The 22,889-nt window shown below is 35.7% G+C and overlaps 2 protein-coding genes across 3 annotated transcripts in view; one reads left to right on the plus strand and one right to left on the minus strand.

Moving 5' to 3' along the window:
* LOC120769034 (zinc transporter 2) overlaps positions 1 to 22,889 on the plus strand; it is a 153,319-nt gene that overhangs the window by 113,818 nt on the left and 16,612 nt on the right. For both annotated transcript variants that reach the window (XM_040095879.1, XM_040095880.1), the window contains 2 exons: positions 11,994 to 12,630; positions 14,866 to 15,013. In XM_040095879.1, the coding sequence (XP_039951813.1) occupies positions 11,994 to 12,630; positions 14,866 to 15,013 (785 nt within the window). The remainder of the gene's footprint in view (positions 1 to 11,993; positions 12,631 to 14,865; positions 15,014 to 22,889) is intronic.
* Positions 21,579 to 22,126, minus strand: LOC120769035. The gene is made up of 2 exons (XM_040095881.1): positions 21,967 to 22,126; positions 21,579 to 21,904 (listed from the first exon to the last, which is right to left on the minus strand). The coding sequence occupies exons 1-2, from the start codon at positions 22,124 to 22,126 to the stop codon at positions 21,579 to 21,581; spliced, it is 486 nt and encodes a 161-aa protein (XP_039951815.1).

The following is a 22,889-nucleotide window of genomic DNA, read 5'->3' on the forward strand; positions in this document are numbered from 1 at the left end:
CGAAGTAGAAAAATATATCGACTTTACTCTAAATTTTTTTGTAATCAAATACTCTGACAACCTTAAAAAGAGACCTACCGGAAATCTTCTAACTCAAGTCAGTAGTCGTGGTGCACACTCAATAATTTATGAACCCAAGTATGCTACTAACTTTGCAACACTTGCCACATCCGCTTGAAACTATGTAAATGCTTGAAAAATATCCGCTCTGAGCAGCCTAAAACCAGCTGAGCTGCACTCAACAAGCAAGTGTGCGGTACAGAGCAATTTTCTAGTTGTTTATTGTATACAGTTATGCGCTTCCGCTTACCAGATTTCAATTCCTGTTGCTGATTAACATTTTGAAGCGATTTTACATTTTTGTTTGATATTTTATTTACAAAAAAAAAAAAAAAATAGCGATAAAAAAATCGAGAGAATTTCCGAAAAATGCTCGATCTTGTAAATAAGGGAAGAAAGCGACGCAAAATGAAAGGTCCAGCATTTTATTTTTTGCTATTTGAGTACTCAAAGCTGCTTGCGGCAAGCAAAGCCGATGAGAAAAATGCTAAGCATGTACGAAATTCACACTTTAGTCGCCTAAATATTTATATGCCAATAAGAAAAGCTGCAAATGTCAAGAGAAGTGCACAACTGCTTGCAACATTGGCAACACAGAGCGGCAGCATGGTTGCCTTATGCCAAAAAAAGCAGTATAAACACACACACACACACATATACACATGATCGTTGCACGCTTGGCCGTCCACAGTTGAGGCCATAAATTGCCAAACCAAACGAGCGTCCAGCGTCAAGTGGCTACAAATGACTGCGAAGGCAAAGGAAAACACAAAAAATACAAATCGAAAATGCTGCTGCCAGCAAGGAAGTGAAATGCCAACGAAAACTCTAAACAAGCAACAACAACAACAGCAAAATCGCATGAAATGCAACGTAAATTGAGAAACTGCAAACGAGTGGCTTAAAATATTGCAAAGCAACAGCCACAGCAGCACTGCTAACAACTGCAGGCGGTGTGTGTGTGCGCCTCAATGTATGCAATAATAATTTTCAAAGCTCTTTTACTGCAAATACACGCTGTGCGGCACAACTTGTCAGCTGTGAATATGCTTGTAGCTAAGAGGATTCGCTTTTTGGTAACATATTTATATGTGTATATGTGTGTTTTCGTGTTGGTGTGTGGCTGCCAAAAAGCTAAGAGTCCGACAGAATGACCACAAGCCGGCTGATCAGTGCAATGAAGGAGCACAACAACAACAATAATAATAAAAGAACAACAAAAGTATTTGTAATAACAACAAAAACAATGGAAATTTTGAAAAAGAACAACAAAAATTAAAAAGAAAACAACAAAAATAATAGAAACAAGAACATTGCTGAAGATCTCTAAGGATTTTACGAAGCAAAGTCAATGCGAATATGACAAAAAAATAAAAACAATATAAAGAACACCGAAAACCAGAAAAGTAAAAAAAAACAAAAAAAAAAAATTGAAAAGTCAGTTAAAATTTGTTTTTTACTAAAAAGCTTAAACGGTCCAGCGGAAAAGTAGCAAAATTCGATTACTACTGCCAAAAGAAACTGTTAGCCTCTCATTTCCCCCAACTTCCCTGCTCTCTTTTTGCTTGGTATCGTTACCAATGCTCATACTTCCACTCCATCTCTCTTCATCTCTTAACTTTTCAACCTCTTGTCCATTTTTGCTGCTATCTACTCCTAAATTCTACCAAAGCAAATAGGGAAAACCATTAAATTCGAAAATCTTGTTGCATTTCTTTCGTTGAACCCTTGTCTACTAAAAAGTAGTAGTAATAGCTCAAATAGGCTAAGGAAGCAGCAAACCGCAGTACTTGCATGTAAATATATGTATAGTCAGGTTGGGCTATAGACTAATATATTAAGTGCTCATATTGCCGACAGTCAGCGGTTGGAGAGCAGCCGCTTGAGCTGTTGGGTGTGGAAGAGTCTGCAGGAGTCGAACGAAAGTGTTAGACGCATTGAGTACTTCAGCAGTCAAAAGAAGTTAATAAGAGTACAGTATACTGATAGGAAGCTGGTTAACTGATAGATTGTGAAAGCAGCTGACGCGGGTCTTAGTTTATAGAAATGTGATAAAGAGATGATGTTGGATTTATTTCTTGAAACAATAGCGAAGAATTTGAATTATGATGCCAGAGAGGAAATAAAAGTGAAGGTTAAACTTAAGATGGAGCCATCTCTAACCGAAATTTATACGCGAGAGGGAGTTACAGTCTCTTGCAAGCTGAGAGAGGAGAAAGAGAAAATTGTAACAGATAATAATAAAAAAGGACCAAATGTGTAAGAAAATACTACGGACTAAGTGAGATGAGTTGAGGCAGTCCTCTCCGATATTTTTTACCTTTTATATCCATCTTTACGAAACCAGAGAAGAAACTAAAAACTAAATCTGACGAGCGGTACAAGTCATCTTATTAGGCTCACAAGTTTTCTATACTATTTTTGGCGCTAGTGGAAAATAATTTGGTGTGATCTTCAGTTAGTAGATCTTATTACCTCCGATCATGTTTGGGGAACTTTTTACCTTCCAGTGAATTTTTGAACATTTCAGATATAATTTACTCTTATGTTAACAGGTTCACGTTCGACTGTGATAATCCCATTTTATTATAAATGTGTCTCTTCAAATTTTTATATCGGTCTATTGGAAGTTATAGGCCGGTATGATCTTTATGATCTTAGAATAGTGGATTTTATAACCTTCGATCACATTTAGCTTGAGCCTTCGTTTAGAAGATATGTTAGGTTAGGTTAGTTCGGTAGGCCGACCAACCACGCATAGACTAGTTTTAGCGCTTTGCGATACCAGATTGAGTTCAGTTACTAGGTCCATGAAAAGAAGTCATCATTTAGGATGCCTTTGCTTTGCACGAATTTCAACAGAATCTGTAGTCTTACTATCGATACATGTTCCAGTATATCATACCGTGGGTACGCCAGATACTTACAGCGTAGTCTTGCCAATACGGGACAGGTGCACAAGTGATGCTCCATTGTTTCCCTGGTGCCTTGCTCTAGACTTTTCAAGCAGTCTTCTCGATCTTTCAACCTCATTCTGCGGGCGTGTGTCGCTACTAGACGGTTATTATTCCCGTCATGTTCATACATTCTTTTCACGATAGAAATTTTTTTTCTTTCAATCTACCGTTTTGCACACGACTTTTGCAGTTTTGCACCTAGATAGCTCGTTTCATCGGGCTTTGATTTTCTTTACCGTGCTTCTCTCCAAATCGTTGTGTTTGCAATGCATGGGTTTCCCAATGTTGATCACGTTTTTGGGTGTTAGCCGTACACAATTCTAGGCAATCTCATCAACTATTTCATTGCCCTCGATTCCGTTGTGACTTGGCATCCAGTAGAACTGAAGTTGCTTGCTTCTGATAATCCTTTCCATTGCTGTCCTGTTTCCCAAGACACTTTTGCCGGATATGCGATACGAGGTTACTGCTTTGATTGCTGTTTGACTGATCTGGAATTGCCTGCAGGTGCATTAGAGGCCATCTCCGCGGCTTTCACAATAGCAAAGACCTAAGCTTGATATACTGTAGTGTTCTGGCAACTTAAAAATGCTGCCTTATGCTTAACCCTGGAGAGTATGTCCCACACCAACTCCGTCGTCCATTTTGAGCCAACAGTATTCATGTTTAGAGGGTTGCGCGTGGCTAACATACCTTGACGCCAGCCATCTTTTTCTATGTTTAGTTTGAACCTCCCATCCCATTTGCAAAGTGGGGTCAAATAGACGGTGTTTGCTCAACCGACCTTACCCACCGAAATATGTCCGAAGGTTCTATATGTAAATTCTCTTGCAGCCAGTAGTCATACTGTATATTTTGATGCACAGTTTTCAGTAAAGAAGACTATAGCTTTCCATTGGCTTCCGGAAGTACTTTCACGTACACATACTAAGGCGGAGGTAGCACTCCACCTTGCATAGTACCTCTACAGACTTCCTTTGTCATTCTATCGTCGTTCGATTCTGCTCTTATCTTTCCAGAGATCAAGTGGCTTGTGATCCAGCTTCGTATAGCATTACGAACTGACTGGATACTATTCAGCATAGATTCCGTAAAGACATTTTTGAACGCTTCAGAAATGTCCAGGAATGCTCCAAGAGCGTATTCTCTGTATTCAAGAGCCCGGTCGATATTAAATACCAATGTATTGAGTACAGTCTCTACAAATCTGCCTTCCACATTTGCGTGATGCGCCTTCGACAAGCTTCTAGAAGGCATTGCGGTCCTAATGTGAATACGTTTATAGGATAAGTCAAACACAGATTATTGTGGAAATTTTACAATAGAACTTTTTATCTTCTGGCGATTTTTGAACATTTCGGAAAGTACCTTATTTAATTTAAATGTGAAAATAAAGAAAAATATGTCTGCGATTCGTCCTTGTGAATTCCAAAAAGTTTGTTGCAAAACCAATGTTCCCACTTTATTCCGCATTCTACATGAAAACATCCAGGTCAAACTCTGATGAGATACTTATACTCACTTATAAAGTTGTTGAGAATTGAATGCTTATGGAATGTCAAACGAAATGTTTGCTCTGTACTCAAGCGCGCCTAAAAGTAAACTACGAAATCATGTATTGTTTGCTGCTTATAACAAAGCGAAAAACACGTAACTCAATAGCATTCACAAGCTTTTGAACTCACACACGCATACACATGCAGAGAAAGTTTCTAACTGTAAACTGTGTGAAGAGTTACAGTTTTTCAAATTGACCACTACTTGACTTTTTGGTTTACCCACGCGTGCCACACATATGCACACACTAAACACCACTTACATTGAAATGCGCACTTTGATATATGATATGGCGCACAAAAGTATGCAACAATGGCGAAAGTAAAAGTGAACGGAAGGTAGAGAAGGAAGACTTCAGAAAAAAGTCAAGTGAAGTGAAGAAGTTGAAAGGAAAGGGTATGAGTTAGTAAAATATAGAGCAAAATTGTTGACAACAAATACATGCAAACGCACATATACACGTATACACGTATGTGTATTTGTGTACTTATCACAATATATCTGCTAGTATAACACATATTTGGAGCGTTATAGCTTGTGTATATGTGTGTGCGTGTTGCGCAAATAACAAGCATGTCAACAATGGCAACAACAATAATAAGAACAATAGACGAGTCAGCAAAAAAAAGCGGCACAAATAACGGTGACGACCAACTTTTGCACAAGCGTTTATTGTTGCTTTCGCTCGGCTGTTTCGTTCAATAACAGCCGGAAGTGGGTGATAAACCAGATGCAAACAGGAAAACAATAACAACAACAACAACAAAGTGATAAAAGTAATACGAAAAAATGGACGAACACAAAAGTGCGTGTGTGTGTTTGTGTAGGAGCGTGTGCGTGGCGGCAGGATTATGACAAAAGTGAAAATATTACCCCAAGCACGAATAAATAATAAAACTGTTATACAATAACAATAAAAAACGAGAAAAGATATTAAGTTTGGATGCAGCGAAACTATAATACCCCTCACAAGTGCATTTCTTATGGCATAGAAATGTATAAACACTTCGAGTTTAAGATTTTGAACGGTCAATTTGTATGGCAGCTATATGCTATAATTGTTCGATCTGAACAGTATGTGCGAACATTGTAGCGTTCACTTGAATAATGATTCATGCTGAATTTCGTTAAGATATCTCGTCAAATAAAAAAGTTTTTCATACAAAGACGTTATTCTGATCGGTCAGTTTGTATGGCCGCTATATGCTATAGTTGTCTGATCTCAACAATTTCTACGAATATGGTGGAATTGCTTTGAACATTGATCCATGCCAAATTTCGTGAATATATTCTCACAATTAAGGAAGTTTTCCATACAAAAACTTTATTTTGATCGGACAGCTTATATGGCAGCTATATGCTACAGTTTTCCGATCTGAACAATTTGGTCACACTTTATTATGTTTTTCTTGGAAATTGATTCGTGCCAATTTCATGAAGATGTCCTTGCAAGTAAAAATGTTTTCCATACAATAACTTGATTTGGATCGACCAATTTGTATGACAGCTATATGCCATAGTGGTCCGATATTGGCGATTCCGAAAAATACTTTATGCATAATTTGACATCGATATCTCAAAAACTTGATGTTATAAACTACGTGACCACCCTAATTTATTCCGTTCAGGGTATAAAGATGGGGAAACGCCAGTTTGGAGCCACTTGAAAAGCGATACCAAGCGACGGGAAGCGGAAACTAGTGGTTTTTGAGTGTATACTAAAATTTCAGCTAAGCAAAAATCTTGAAATAACAACAACAACAGCACTAAGTAATAGTCACAACAAGAAAAGGCGTCAATAGCACAGACAGCGCTGAAGAGACTGTAACCAAACAATGAAAGTGTCAAACTGGCGCAAGAAAAAATCAGAAACACACACGCACAAATCTCGCAGAAAGCCACCAACTGAAACTGCCAACCAACCGAAACTGATACGCTTCCGTTCGAAAATTTCTTGCGCCAAAGTTTTTTTCCCCACAGCCTATTTTGTTTGTTTTTGTTGATGTGCTGCGCGCTTGTTTTTCTTCCGACGCATATCTGCACGGCAATTGTCCCTGAAATTTGCTGCAAAACTGCAATAAATCTTGGCTAAACTCGCAACAAATAATACACGCCGCCAATGGGTGTCGCTCTGTCGTTTGGGTCGCCTACGCTTTGGGAGCTGCTTGCCCGTTAACTGCGTGTCTCATTCTCTTTCGTTTTCGTTGTTGGATTGGTTTCCCTCTTCTTTTGTGTTGTCCAAAAGTTTTTGACTTTCCCAAACAAAGAAGAATTGGTTTGCGATTATTTTTGAATTGCAGCGAAGCGATAGCAAATCTGGCTAAGCGCAGCTGGCGCTCGGCAGAAAAGTCCTTTGAAAGGCGTAAGCTGGAGTGGGCAGCAAAAAAATATACAAAAATCAAATAAATTACGTTTGTCAGCAAAAAATTTAACAAAAGTTAAACTCTATACTCGAATGCTGCCGATAAATGCAAGTGTAGACACTGGAGGACTTTGAAAGTTGCAGCTTTGTGGAACCCTGAAGGTGTGCGGCGATTAGGGCAATCATTTGTTAAAGCGTTTTTGTTGTGACAAAATGCACATTTGGGAGTTGGCGCTGCTTTGATGGCAGGGAAGTGCGAGTGGAAAAATGGGAGATAAGAAAAATAAATTTTTTTGGAAGGCTTGATGTTTTTTTTACTGAGCGCAAGTCGATTATAAGTTGCTTTAATTGAACTTGTTTTAAAGTTTTAATATTGAGATTATCGGAAAAGCACATACGTTTTTCTCTGAAAACCTTCTTCTATATCTTCTGTGTATTATTACCAAACAAACGTAGCACGAAGTTTCAAAACCTTTCGTTGAGCCAAAGCCAACTCGTCTGGGGTATATACATATAATTTTCTCTCTTATTAAACAGCTTAAGAAACTGAACTCAAGTAGTTATAAGTACCATTTTATCAAAATGGACTCACATTGGTTCTGCGCGCAATTCAAATCGATCAATTTTTTTCTTGTCTTGGTACAGTGTGAAGCTTGATGTTGATATGTCAACTAATGTTTGTTTGGTACCTGTTTACGGAAATTCCGCTTGGCGATGTTAACCTTGTGAAAACATTTTTTACTTGAAAACGGACTTGAAAATGTTGCAGAAGTCCTACGGGCTCTCTGATTTATGACGAACACAAATATTTGTAAAAGTATTCAGTGAAGATCGTGAGATCATCAAAAACTTGTCTGCTATAAGTCGTCCATTGGCCTCAGTTAATAATGACAACATCGAACATCGAAACAGTTAACAGTTAAAGCAACAGTGCTTGAAAACATCGTATAGGCATCGTGATTGCAGAGGATCACAACACCTCTTACGGATCAAGCTAACACATTTTGGTTAATGTTTTGGGCATGAAGCGTGTCAATCCCAGACTCGTATGAAATAAAATAAATTTTTTGCAAAAATTACATCGAGTCGGGATCGTAAAAGAGATATTTGACAGTGTAACTGAGGACCCCATATTCATGAAGCGTATCATTACCGTTAAGCAATTGTAGGTTGAAGGTTGTCCCTGCTGGTTTTAAGATCGCTATGTATAACTCAATTTTATTATCAAGACTGAGTTCAGACTTCGTATTAAGGAGCCAAATCGTTTTGTGTGCCTTGATTAACTTCTTCCTCATCTGTATTACTGGTAAGGCGATTTAAAAATCTCTTTAAGGTATTCATAAAACGCTTCGGTTTTACTTGTGTCAGACTTACACCATGAACCATTAGAGTTTCTTATTGCAATATTTGTTTATTTTTGACGTTTTGAGTAGTTTGTGGTTTTCTATGAGCTGTTCGTTGCTTTTATCAACATCGCTTAAAGCTACTTTCAGAACGAAGTCCAAGAGACAAGGCACTTTTCTTCGATCAAAAGGTTATTAGGCACACCTGTAGATAAAACAGACACATGATCTTTTGTTGTACTTTTATATAATTCCTTTCATTTTGATTAGTCTTGAGCCACACTAAGAATATTTAGCATAAATGTCTCCGCTTACAAGGAAGATAGGACCTAGTTCGTCGAAAAAGTTGTGAAATTATAATTATTTTATAGTAAATCGTGACGAAAAATATATTTAATAAAGAACTATAATGTACGAACCGCATTTAACTTTGATGTACATGTGTATATTGCTTGAAGTTGGGGACTTAATATTCCTTTTTCAATTTTATATTTTAACGTCTTTATTAAGAAGGCTATTCCTCTATGAGCTTTGTAATTAGAATGATCATAGTCTCTAGTTTTGAAATAAGATCGTGATGTAAAATCATTACTGAGATTAGTCTAGCGTCAAATGTTGATGAATACGACGTCGAAGATGTTCAGCTGTCTAACGAATGGTGCTCCAAAACTGAGTCGAAACGGAAAATGCGACTTAAAAGTTGATTAAACATCATGGTGATGCTCATCGTTTTCTTTGAATAATACGGTGTGGTTCATTATGAATTCGTTTCATAAGGTCAAAGGACGAGAAGGTTTACTATTTGGACTTTTTAAGGCCTCTATGGAAAGCAATTCCATTGCAAAAAATTCCTGGATTTTTGAAAAATCTTCCTCAAGGAATGTGCCAATGAAGTCATTGGTAAAAGGCACTGAAGGCCATCACTGTCCAGGCTTATAACAATTCATGGAAAATTGGATTAAGCATTATGAGTCTCAGTCTTCTTTAGTCCGATAGGTAGTTATGGAAACTCAGAAGGTTCAATCAGCATTTGTGGAAATAAGCAATATACCACTTATATACTTATCTGCAACCTCTATTATGTTCTTAAGTACTCGATTGATAGTCAGTAGTCTGTCTTGTTACTTTCTTTTAGTTTGAAAAGCTGCACTTTCAGGTATGCTACTAAATTCAAATTACTAATTGTGGGGCAAAGTCTCCTTACTATATTAGTGAGACATATAAAGGTGGTACCCTGATTTACGCGGGATTTCAGCTAATATTTTGTCGTGACAGGCCAAATTTTTTCAGTCCAATCAAATTTTGTCAATTTAATTTCCGTGTACTTTACGTTCCCAATATTTTAAGCATAGGTCCTTGCAGAATGGTATAGTATATATATATTTTCTATATATTTTTCAAAGATTTAAGTAGTTTAAGATAGCCTGACTTCTGAGCTGTAAGCTTTTTTAAATTAGAAATAGGCAATACTAGCCATACTATCGTCTACTGGTTGGCTGAGAAACTCGAAGCTTTTCTTAGTGTAGAGTTTTAAAGGATTTATTATTACTTCCACAAAGCTTTGCAGTGGAAATCTAAAAACTCTGCAGATTTTCGTCATTAAAAACATCATCCTCTAAATAAAACTTCAGTTCAAGCCTATAAAGTGAGCTTAAATCCAGACCTTTAACCTCATCAACGTCTAACTAAATATTGCACTTAAAAACTATTTTTAGAATTTCAGATCGGGACAGTGTCGAAATTATTACTGGCTTATCGTCCCGACTCTCAAGTTGTGAACTTTTTCAAGCGCTAGTCATCAAACTACTGAACCCAATGATAAATTTATAATGATACCAAGCCTTTCTGCTCTGCCTCTTGTTATTTTTCAAATTGTGAATACTTCCGACAGAAGATTCGCTAATAGTCAAACCTTTTTCCAAACCATTTGACAGACTGCATTAAATTTTTTTTTATTTGGCAATAAGTCCACTGTGGCCCCGTTTTCGAATCACCGACTTCATTAGGGTTGAGTTTTTTGATCTTTTATGAGCCGCGTGAATTTAATTTAAGGCAAGATTAATCCACAATGTTCAATAAGTCGAAATATTGTTCTTATGCGTGCCATATAGAGAGCATGTTATCTCTCTTTCCACACTGATGGCACGAAAGGAAAATATAAACCAATTCGAATGCGAAAAACCGAGTAAGCAAGGTCGTGACTTCAATCGCATAACCGAACTAAGTTAAAATTGCAACTCGCTTGATACGCCTTAGAGATTCTTCCTCTCTATTGTCGTAGACACCGCGTACGCAGTTATAGCCATCGAATGCGATATTCGCCGTTGCCAATGCGCCAAGGACGATAAATCTCCCGCAGAACCATTCCGTCGAAAACTCGTCGACATATCAGATGTTTTCATCGTCCATCCCTCTGGACCATACAAAAATGTATAGCAGGATGGGAATCATGCGTGACTTATAGTTAGTTGGGCTTTGTTCGTAGAGAGAGGACTTTACTTCTCAATTGCCTACTCAGCCTGAAGTTGCACCGGTTGGCAAGATTTATTCTGCGTTAGATTTCAAGGCTGACATAGTTGTTGTAATTAATGCAGGTTCCAAGATAGATGTAATTATCTACGATTTCGAAGTTATGAATGTCAACAGTGCGACGGCTGTTATTGATGACAGGAGATATTTCGTCTTCCCTCGTTCAATACCAAACCCATTTGCTTCGCTTCCTTATCCATTCTGGAGAAAACAGAACTAACGGCGCGGATGTTCTAAGAGGGTTACAGTGTTAATAAAGACAAAGTAATAAAGATTTTGAATTCTTAGTACTTTTAGACATCCGTTGAATACAATAAAACTTCGACTCACTGCCAGAATTGCATTACTTTTATGAACCCAATTCCTTTCATTCAATTCCAGAATATTGCATATATTTTCATTTGCTATTCTTACAATAAAATAATAAAATTTCTTCACAACGCGATAAAGAAATACGAAATAACATTTTGTACTATGCTCGGCTGCACACACTGAAATTCAGGCTGCAGTGCGGTGGTACAAGGGTGTACGCAACGAGTTGAGACGAACGGCAAGGAATTGAAGCGGAACTGCGAGCCATTTCTTAGCATTTATTTATAACGCTACGAGCGCCCGAAAGCGGCAAGTGTTACGCGGTCGCAGACGTTTACAGAAATATGCGAGGAAGCATGAAAAAAACAGCAGAAGCAACGCTTTGTGGTTTAAGCGCTGGAGGAGTAAGGGTGCGCGCACAAAAGCACGCAACAAAAGTGTTGGAGTGGCGTAGCAAAGTCTTTACTTCTACTTTGAATGAAAATATTAGCAAAAGACAAGGCTAGTCAAGTTGCCGAGCAACAACTCAGCTGTAGTTTCGATATATGTTGTAAGAAATGTGTGTAGGCGGAAAGTTATTAGACCCAGAAGGCGTTAAGGCGCAACGTTGCCTTGCAACGAGCATAGTAATTGTACGAAATTAACCAGTGAAAGCGCAAAAACTTGGCGCGCCAAGTGGAGTGAAGTGAAAAGAATGTAATTAGTGTTGATTTGAAACAGCAGCTAGTCGCTGGAAGCTTCCGGAATTGTGCAAAAATTCGCAAAAAACTCTTGCTTTGCCTTAAACTTTAATTGCGCTGCCATTTTTATTACTTTTAATTTTATTTTTATTATTTTTAGTTTTAATCTTTCACGATACTCTCTTCGTTTCAGCATGGGCATACAGCTGCAGCATGGTCACTCGCATGGCGGCATGTCCAGCTCGCATGGCCACAGTCACGGCGGCAAGTCAGAGAAGCAGAAGAAGGGTAAAAAAGCCGCTAATTTGCAAGTGGTTGCCAGTGAAGAGAGCAGCAGTAACGTAGCGCTCTCCACCGCCGCCATTAAACCGGCTGCTAGGAGCGAAAAACGTTTTGTGGCAGGGCCGACGTGTACACCCACAGGCCATTGCTCGCTGCCACCAACGCAGCGTCCGCTCGAAGATGGCGCTGCCGAACTTGAGTTGGACGCCAATGATGCCGCTATGCCCGTCTCAGGTTTGTCCACGTTCTCTTACCAGAATTCGACTTCGGCGCAAGAGCTGCGCGCCGAGATTGCCGCCGTTATGGCGGAGACAGCGCCGGGTGCACATCATCATGGCGGTGCGGCCTCACGTGAGGCAGAAAATTTGAATGTACGCGCCGCTTTCATACACGTTGTCGGCGATATGATACAGAGTGCGGGCGTATTTGTAGCCGCGTTGGTGATATTCTTCCGCCCAGATTGGGCGATAGTTGATCCGATTTGCACGTTTATTTTCTCGATCATTGTGCTCTTCACGACATTTACGATCATGAAGGATGCGCTCTTGGTGAGTATATTATAGAGAGTTATAGAGAAAAATATATAGATAATGTATATTCATTAGAGAAATGAGAGGAAAATAAAGAGAGGGAGAAAGAGAGAGAGAGATAGAGCAGGAATTAAATATTGGAAACTGATTTGAACTTTTTATAGCTTTTTGAATTCTGTTAAAGTTTCTTTTACCACCTTCAAACTTTCATGGCTTAGTTTGAGTGAATTGGATGAATTAGTATTTGAACTCTCCATTAGGAAGGTATTTTTTAGAAACTGTCTTCCTGAATTGCGGTTATGTACATCTGAAGTCCTGCCTTAACCGACAGCGTGGGACCCTCATTAGACTGCTTCATGCCGATGAACTAAATAAGGTTTAACTGCAGTTTTCCACAGAAGAATCTTCAAGATTTTGATTTTTAGTAACCTGCTTCAAAAAAAGATATACATAGATATGCTAAGTTCTTTTCCTTATATAGTTTTGAGGTATGATCCGACTAATTAGTTACTAAAAGGTTTTTTAATTCATCGGTTTTCGTTTCACGAAATAAATTTATTTTTATGGAATTTTGAAACAATCTGGCACCTTATGTTCTAAAATTTCCATTTCGAAAGATCATTTATGCTAAAGAAAAGTGAAAGCACGACTGGTTCCAAAACGACTAAATCTTTTCGAGAAACAACGTCGCTTTAATGTCTGTGAAACAGTGCTTTCCGGGACTATTACCGGGATGTCATGCAACGTATTGTGACTGGCGTTGAGTCTTTGATGTATGCTTACGACCTGAAAACAGGTGATCAATTGGCCGAATATCGTGGCAAAGGTGAGCCGAAGCGGAAAAAAAATCGAAGCCAGTAAAAAATTAAGATTATGTTAACAGTTACTGCGATTGTCGAGGTGTGATGCGCTCCGAATTCCTTCCGATCGGCCAAACTGTCAACAGGAATACTATTTGAGTGTTATGCGTCATTTTCTTCGAAGTTATTTGTAGAAAAAGGTCGGAATTATGGGCCGACAACTCTTGTTTCTTGCACCACGATAATGCACCGTCGCATACTGTATTGATTCTTCGTGAAATTTCCAACTAATAAAGTGCTGCAACGACCGCATTCGCCTGATTTCCGTGTGACTTATGCATGCTCAGCAAACTCAAACGATCGCTCAAGGGAAACCATTTTGAGTCAGGCGATTTCTGAAATTGACTGTTTCGAGGATTGGAAGAAATGGTGACACAAGTGTATTGGGGCCAAGGGGGATTACTTGGAAAAAGAATTTTCAAATTATGAACAAAGTATTACTATGTTTGTTTTAAGTCTTGTCATATTTATATTTAATTTATTTGACGCGGTTGTTGTTTTATTTTGTAGCTTATTATTTTCTAAAGCTTTTATCTTTATTCCAATGTCTTTCTCTTATGCTCTCTGACTCTCCTTTTCTCTTTCCTGTCATTTTTATACTTGTACCATGAAGAGGATACGCTATCTAGTTCTGCAGTTTTTGGCATGTCGATCAGCAATTTCTACATGCGCTTTACTCCCCAATAAGCTGCTCACTTGTCGGATCCACCGATATCGAACTACTATTAAATATATATGGATATCATTTGAATTGATCGAACACAATAAAGACCTAGTATGGAAAACTTTCTATTTCTATATTTTAGCATAGGTTATTGTATATTTATACCATTTACCCTTTGATGCTATAAGAAATGCGCCTATGATGGTTATTATTTCTGCAGTGCACCGAAGTTAACAGCTTTTCTTCTTTGTTTTTCTTTTCTTTTCTCCCTGATCGCCCTTCACAACTCCACACCAACTATTGTCAACAGATTGTTTACACATTTCGCTTTGTATTCGCTTTATTTGCTTGCCCCACTTTCTAATCTTTTAGGCCGTTTAAATTTGATTATCCTGTTAACGGTTTTGATTACTCGAACAACAACAATTATAGTTAAACACCACTAATATTTGCTTTATTCACTTTAATTTTTCCTTTCTTTCACTTTTTTTTTTGTTTTTGTTTCCTGCTGCTGCACTACCAACAACATGGCAATCAAACTGTAACACGCCCACGCACTCACCCACATAACGGTATATATGCGTGTGAATTAATGACGACCGCCTACCGATGTGTACCGGGTCCTGGCTCTTGCTTTGTGCGGCGTTCTTCTTGGCTCTGTGGCTTTGCGTGCAACTGTCATTCGGCTGCCTGGCTGCTTACTTGCTTTGCCGGCAAAATGATAAATAGGTTTTAATGGAGGGTACACCCAGTTATATGCACTACGCCGAGGTCCTTGAAGTCTTCGAGCATATTGAGGGTGTGAGACGTGTGCATAATTTGCGTATTTGGGCGTTGAGCATTAATAAAGTCGCCCTCTCCGTACATTTGGCAATTGGTGAGTAGACATGCTTTATGTGTTATGCTATGCTATGGTATACAAGTAGATATTATGTATTTTTGTGTTATTCTACACTACATTATTTTTATTTCACAACACAATTTTTATTTCATGCTGTACAATGTTATGTATGTATCTTTGGGCTATGTTATGTTATGTTATGTTATGTTATGTTATGTTATGTTATGTTATGTTATGTTATGTTATGTTATGTTATGTTATGTTATGTTATGTTATGTTATGTTATGTTATGTTATGCTATGATATGTTATGTTACGTTATGTTATGTTATGCTATGTAATGTTACTTTATCCTTTGTCTATCATGATACGTTAATAATAAACAAACACTCGAGATAACTTTTCCTATATACATACATATGTATGTACCTACATACCGAAAATTCATCTATTACATTAACAACATTAATCGTACTACCACAAATACAAACATAACCAAAGATGAATGCATTTTTACACCTCGGTGTGAAATAATGACCGCTTACTTACGACAATAATAGACTATAATGACACACTGGTGTCGACACTGAAAACAACAATAGAAACATAAATCAAAAAATTTACACAAATTTATCCTTATGCATGCCTGATTGTATACCCTGAAAAGGGCATATTAAGTTTGCCACGATGTTTGCTATACCCAGGAGCAGACGTCGGATTCCCTATAGGTATAGGTATACCCGCACAGTTAAGCTGCAGTTTATATCTCAGGATTTTACAACCCTAGTGTTGTCATCTGGCAACTTACAACTTTATCGTAAAATTTGACATTTTTGGTGTTATACATACTCAGCAGGTTTTAACATACGTGCGCTATTTATATTGCTTACAGTAACTTCAAATATTCATCTCAGCCACAAAACAGAATTATATCAAGAACACTTTCGTGTAATTACTTGTCGCAACTATCACCGTGGATTAACTCAGCAACAGTTCACCGATAAACTTATTTTATTTTTGGCGCCGAACCTCCATCAAGAACCAGAGTTTATCGATGGTTGGGTGTAATTGGTAAAAAAAAAATGTGAGTTCGTAGATGGACATAATCGGACCGTATCGGTAACTAAATATGTCAGAGACATTAAGTTTTGCCCCAAAGATGGTATGAGAGAGCTTTATGGGAGCCGGTGTGAAAATTGGACGATGGGCGTGGCACAGCTCACTTTTAGGTGAAATCATCATATATGTACCTCGGGCCAGGCCCCGCCGATTTTAACCAGATTTGATATGTGACATTCTTCTCACATTCATATGTCACAGTGTGAAAATCGGTGAAATCGGAAAATAACCCGGCTTCCTCCCCATATAACGGAACGGTTAAAAAACTACTAATAGCGCAATAAGTCAATAATTAATACGCTAGTGACATTAAAATTTACCACCGAGATGGTATGAGAGAGCATAACGGGAGCCCGTGTAAAAATTTGGTGATGGGCGTGGCACCGCCCACTTTTTGGTGAAATTCCATATCTCGGGACCTGACCAAACCGATTTGGACAAAATTTTGTTGGTGGCGTTACATTCTTATGTCACAGTGTGCATATAGACAAAAAACACGCCTACTTCCCATATACATAGTACAAGTTTGAATTCCATTTGAGTCTTTCACTTTCAAGTACACAAATCAAAAAGTAATTAATATAATGAGATGCAATTTCGCCCTAACAATTCCTTTAAACCTTTTGACCAAAAATTTCCCAAATTCAACCAAAACTGTTCATGTTACTAGGTAAAAAATATATGGACCCTAGTATCCATAATTGACTTTTGACCAAAAAATCGGTAAATTTTTGGGATATAGAAGGGTCAAACCACGTCAAGTGGTCCATGAAAATTTCGCAAAATCACCGATTTTGAAAATTAGCAGTTCATTAGGAAGGGGATCAGACGCACACCCCGTGATAAAAATATTTTGTAAAAATTCTTTTTTTTTTGTTAAAGTTATTGAAGTTTGAAATTTAGAGCACGAAAAAATTGTACAATTATTTTCTTATAAACTACTGGAGATAAATAGATGAAATTTCGTGAAGTCAAAGAAAAATGTTCGTGCTATATTATAAATATTTTTTCATGATACTTTTGTTTAAATAATTTGTTTAAATAATAATATTTTACATAAGTTTTTGTTAAACAATTCAACATATTGAAGTTTTTGTCTCCCTACCGCTCTTAAAACGTTTGGCACATCGATCGTTGCGCAGTGCCCTCGTCAGCTCCCGACATATTTGTCGCAAGAAAAGCATTAGCGCATTGCGCAACGTTTGCGCAATTTGACCCAGAATTGAAATTCAGAGTTCTTTCATGACTATAGTGAAATGGATTAAATCGGGTAAATACTTCTCTGAGGCTCCATATACCTGATATAAAGATTTTCGAACATCCGGCTGACTTTACTCTATATGATTGCTAAAACATGTTAACAATATGTGGTATTGGGGAAAAAAGATAAAATCGGCTCGATATTACCTCAACTATCATATGCTATTTATAATGGTTTTCGATTTTTTAACAGAATTTCCGTTAGTGTATAAGTTATACACCAGCGGACCGGTACGTGCTTCGTTACGTCTAAGTGAAATAATAAACTTTTTTTAACATGAAATTCATTTATTCAAACAAAAAAATATTTTATTGTTTGCTAGCTATTTTAACACTTATTTGTAATGGCATATCATTTGGAATCATAGGGATACGCGACATCAAACAATTAAATTTGGCAACAATTTTTTCACATCCAAAGCAACAGGTTGCAAGAGTATAATAATATTCGAAGCTGAATATGTGATGGTTATTTTTGAGAAACGAATATTAATTGGTGAAATTTTAGTTTGAATCAAAAAACGAAAATTCCTATGTTAAATGAATGGGAACCCAAAAAAAAAAAAAAAAAAAAAAAAACATAGCAGCCCCTTAGAGTTAAGCTGCAGCGCCTGGTTTGAGGAAGGATTTTTGGTTTGTCAATCACTAACATTTGAGGGGGTAAGAGTTGAAAAAAAAAATTCAACATTTTTTTGGAGCAGGCTAGTATATATATATATGTGTATGTATATATATTTATATGTATATATTATGTGTATATATTATGTATATATTACATGTATACATATATATTATACTATACCAAGGGGGTTCTGCAAATAAATTTAATTCTTTTTAGAGAGTTGCGTATTCGTTCCACCATGCTTAATTACATCTTTGCTTGTAAATCAACATGTTGTCTTATTCTTTACATTTCTAACTGATAACTATCACTACGATTTTGTCTTATTGTTGTTGTTTTCGCGGCTGCCCTACTACTCGTACCATGGAGGTTGTGGTTTTTACTTTTAATAGTTTGCAATTAGTTTAATCGTTTATTTGTTTGTTTATATAAACATTTATATGTACGTTTATATGTATATATGGTCAATGGTCTAGAAAGAGTTAAGTGCTGTGCTTGATATCTGTTTATAGGGGTATGTTTGTGTCAGTGATGTGTTATGCTGCGGTTCCCGTGGTTTCAATGGTATTTTAAGTGTTTGCATAAAAAATGTATACCTACCGTTATGCGATTTATATATGTCTACTATGTGTAAAGTACATGATAACTGCCTATATACATATATGTATGCATATATCGACGTACAGGTAGGAATTTAAGTTAATAAGGATGAATTTCAGAAAAGTGGAATAAAATTACAAATAAGTCAAATAGTTATATCTAAAGATAAGTTTTATTTTATATACATACAAATGTAAACTTTTCTTTAAATTTAGGTACATACATTTGTAAGTATATATAAAACTAAAAAAATTTAGAAAAACTACAGAACACAACTACAAAATTTCTGATCGAAATCTGATAAACTGGAAGAGACGATCAGATTGACAGATAGACGGTCATGAATAAATTCTCTTCTTCTATCTCCGACGTAGCCAGTGGCTCTCTAACGAAGCACGTTTTATTTTAACTATTCAAAGTAACTATAGTTAGCTTAGTATTTCATAATTCTGATATATAATTTAGTTCATTTTTTGTAGATTTCCTGCTTATTTCCTTTATTTTAATTGAGTTCATTTTTATTTAAGACATGTTTCATTCAGCTACCTTTTTGAACTTGTCATTTTCGATTCAGTTTCTGGGAAACCGAACTAGACAGTTTTTTATTTTGTAATTAGTGAAGACATGTTCCATATATTAGCCAATTCAACTACCTTTTTGAACTTGTATTTAGGTTATGTTTGATTTTGTTTCTGGAAAGCCGATGCGAAATATATGTACATTCATTTAAGCTTATCAATTAAGCATTTATTCTCTTACTCAACAGAATCACCGGAAATACAGGATTAAGCTTTGATATATATATACGTTTTTTAAGTTAATTTTAAACCTACAGTTTTTCTCTGGAATAACTCATTTAGCAATATCTATATATCCATATCTCTATGGAAACACGTTCGTGTGGATTCACCTATATATATTACTCACATATATATGTCTGTGTGCTGAAGTGTGAGCAAATGATAAAGCTAATTGAGGTGAATGTGCAAATAAAGAGTGCTAATATTGCTGACCTCACTGAAAACGAAAGTGGTTTGAAAATTCAAAATTCTACAAATATTTAATATTTCATAATTTAAAATATTATTTGTTGTTTTACAATTTTTAATTTAGACACTAATTGTTAAATTTACAAAATTTAAAAGCTTTGCTTAAAAATTATACGAAATTGCGATTTCTTAACATCATAATTTTGAATGTGAAAAATTTACTCTTAATGTGACATTAAATAATAAAATAAGTTAACTAAATTGAATCATTAGCACAGAAAGCTTCTTAGTTTCAGTAAATTAGCAAACTTTTCTCCGTTATAACATAGCAATATATTATAAACTCACTAAATTACCCTCTCTCTACTCTTTGTAAGATATATAAACGCAACTTAATTATTAAAGATAAGTTTATCAAGCAATTGCGTTATAGTCTGGCTTAATAGTCTCTCATTCGAGGCTGCTCTCGTTTGTTCTTTGGAGCATTTTTTACGAGGCGGGTCCTAAACACAGCGCCCAGCGCCCAGCGCCCAACCGTGTTGAGGAGATGTTTCGCCTTCTCACTTTAGCTCGCCTTCAAAACTGGCTACCCAGAGGATACTTGGTCAAAGACCGGAAGTCGTGAGCTGCTTGAGCCATGTGCAATTAGTAATTTGTTTATACCTTTTCCACAATTTACAAATTATCTACACTAAAGTTCGGTTTGAAACTTGCCAAAATTAGTTGAACATATATTTTTCTAACAATTTATTCATATTTTGGAAAATTATAAATATTTCCTTTGAAATGTAAATAAATCACTAGTTGGCTCAATTAAATTTCTGTCTGAAACGTCTTCAAGGCAGCTCAATATAAAAATTTTCATATAGTCTCTGAACATTTTCGCAACTTAAGTAGTTAATTCTTCGACTTAATGCATATACCCAATTTATTAATTGACTACATTAGGGTGCTGCCTGTATTTTCTGCGTAAACTGTTTAAACCTACATTTTTCTATCTATTAATTTCAAAGTAAGTTTTTCAGTTAGAAAGTAGGCAATATGCTAATTGAATTAATTAAGTTTCAGTTTGATACTTCCTCAAGGCAGCTCAAAATAAAATTTTCTATATAGTCTTTTAACACTTTCGTAATTAAGTACTTAAAACATTTTTTCCATAATTCTTTTTCATAATCCCTATGGAAAATTTTCCAATTGACAACATTAGAGTTCTGTCTGAATTATCTAGGCAAAGTGGTTCAACATTAATATTTCATTGTTTCAAATTAAATCTTGCAAAAAAGGGTAGGCAATTGCTAATTAACTAAATTAAGGATCCGTCTGTAATGTCCTCAAACTTTTGAATATAATTATTTATGGTTTTTTTAACGAATTCGTAAGTTGGTGTTTGCTCTTATAAAGAATAGACAATTTAGCAGTTTACTGATTCAAGGTTCAGCCTGAAGCATCCTTAAATAATCATAAAAAAATTGAAAATTAGTTAAACATACAATTTTTTGTAATAATTTATTGTTAGTTTAGTGTTAATTAAAATTTTATCAAACGTAATATAAACAATTTACTAATTAACTAAATTAAGGTACTATCAGAAACGTTCTCAAATCAGTTGTAAATTTTATTATATTTCTAATAGGTAAATAAATTCGTTAGATACTATTTTTTCATTTAAAGGATAGACAATTTGCTAATTGACTGAATTAGGTGTCGGTCTGAATCATTTTTATTATATTATTTTTCTATATATTTTTTGTATAATTATTTTCCGTTGTTAAGTTAACTAACAATTTTCTCGTATATAGTGCAGATAATAAACTAATTGACTAAATTAGTATTATCTTAGAAACGGTCTTAAATCAATTTAATTATTTTGTTTGTAAATAAAAGTTGTTCAAAAAATTCATAATTATTGAATAATTTAGTCTTGAACTTTTTCTGATTAATAATAACTGAATGGAGCTAATTTAAACTATATTAATATTCACCTAACTCAATTTTGAATTAAACTTAACATTTTAATAACCCATATCGATCAATAAATCCTCAATGGCACGTGGCATTAGAAAATAATGCTCAGCAAAATAACCGCAAAGTTTGGGATATTTATACATTTTGATATTGAAGATTTTCAAATACGCGGAGAAGCACCATTCCACGGCGCGATTTTTGAAAATAATCGTGAATGAGGTCTGACAAACGTAGACACGCGAGCGCATTAGTATACAGACTTCAGCATCATGTATGCATGGACCCGAACGATAGACTGTGCAAACAGGGAAATCATCTAGTAGAATAGAGTAGCGATGCGGATTACCCATGGTTGTGTCCTCAACTAGACAGACTGAAGAGTGGAAAATTAGTACAGTATACTTTAAATTGTCTTTCATTGAGCACTTGACTCACCCGTGTTATCTAAGAAGGGTACTATTTTGCTGGCGTCCACGCAGCAACGGGGCGCAATGCCATTTAAGTCGCATTTGTAGGCATGCTGCCAGCTTGAGGTGTACAGTGGTGTTGCCAATGTAATGGAAGTAATGATGATAAGTGGGGTTAAGTAATGCATGTTGTTTGAATTTAGTACGCAACTATTTAATTTTAGTTCCAGTAAGTGCTGAAAAGGTGCAGAAAGAAGATACTAAGAGCCATTAGTGCGCAATTAGATACTATAAGATAATATACATACATATATAGGTTATTTTTTAAGAGGTTTCGCAAATTCTACTGCTAATAATAAGTTTCCTGGAAATGATGCCGACAAATATGAAACATATTGATTACAACAATCTCTTATTTTAAAAACATCTAAAAATTATCGGAAAAATAATTATAATAAAATCGTAAATTTAACGACATATAATGACTCTCAAAAAATGAGCCAAAAAATCCTGAAAATATCGAATTTAAAAATCGCTTATTTAGAAAAATATTAATATTTTATTGCCGGAAAATCTGAAATATATCTATTACCAAAATCTTTTAATTGAAAATAATCGAAAATTTTTAGAAATATCGATACATTATCGAAATAATAAATTTGCAAAACTTGTAAATTCATCAACTTATAATGGTCTCTTAAAAATTAAGCCAAAAAATTCTAAAAATATCGACTGTAAAAATCGATAATTTTCAAAACCTAAAAAATAATCGATAGCTAAAAAAATGTCTATATTTTATCAAAAAAATAAGTATTGAGAATATTGATTTCTTTGATTATAACCAAAAATTTCGATTTATAAGCAATTGATTATTATAAAATCATGTATTTATAAATATATGGAAAGGTTAAAAGTACAACTTTTTAATTTATTACTTATTTTTCAATCGGA

The sequence above is a fragment of the Bactrocera tryoni genome, chromosome 2 (assembly GCF_016617805.1).
Source record: "Bactrocera tryoni isolate S06 chromosome 2, CSIRO_BtryS06_freeze2, whole genome shotgun sequence".
NCBI lineage: Eukaryota > Metazoa > Arthropoda > Insecta > Diptera > Tephritidae > Bactrocera > Bactrocera tryoni.

Coding starts and splice junctions, on each gene's coding strand:
- LOC120769035 (XM_040095881.1), bottom strand. CDS start 22,126: ATGCATTACTTAACCCCACTTATCATCATTACTTCCATTACATTGGCA. Junction 21,905..21,966: donor ACCCTTCTTAGATAACACGG/GTGAGTCAAGTG, acceptor TCCACTCTTCAG/TCTGTCTAGTTGAGGACACA.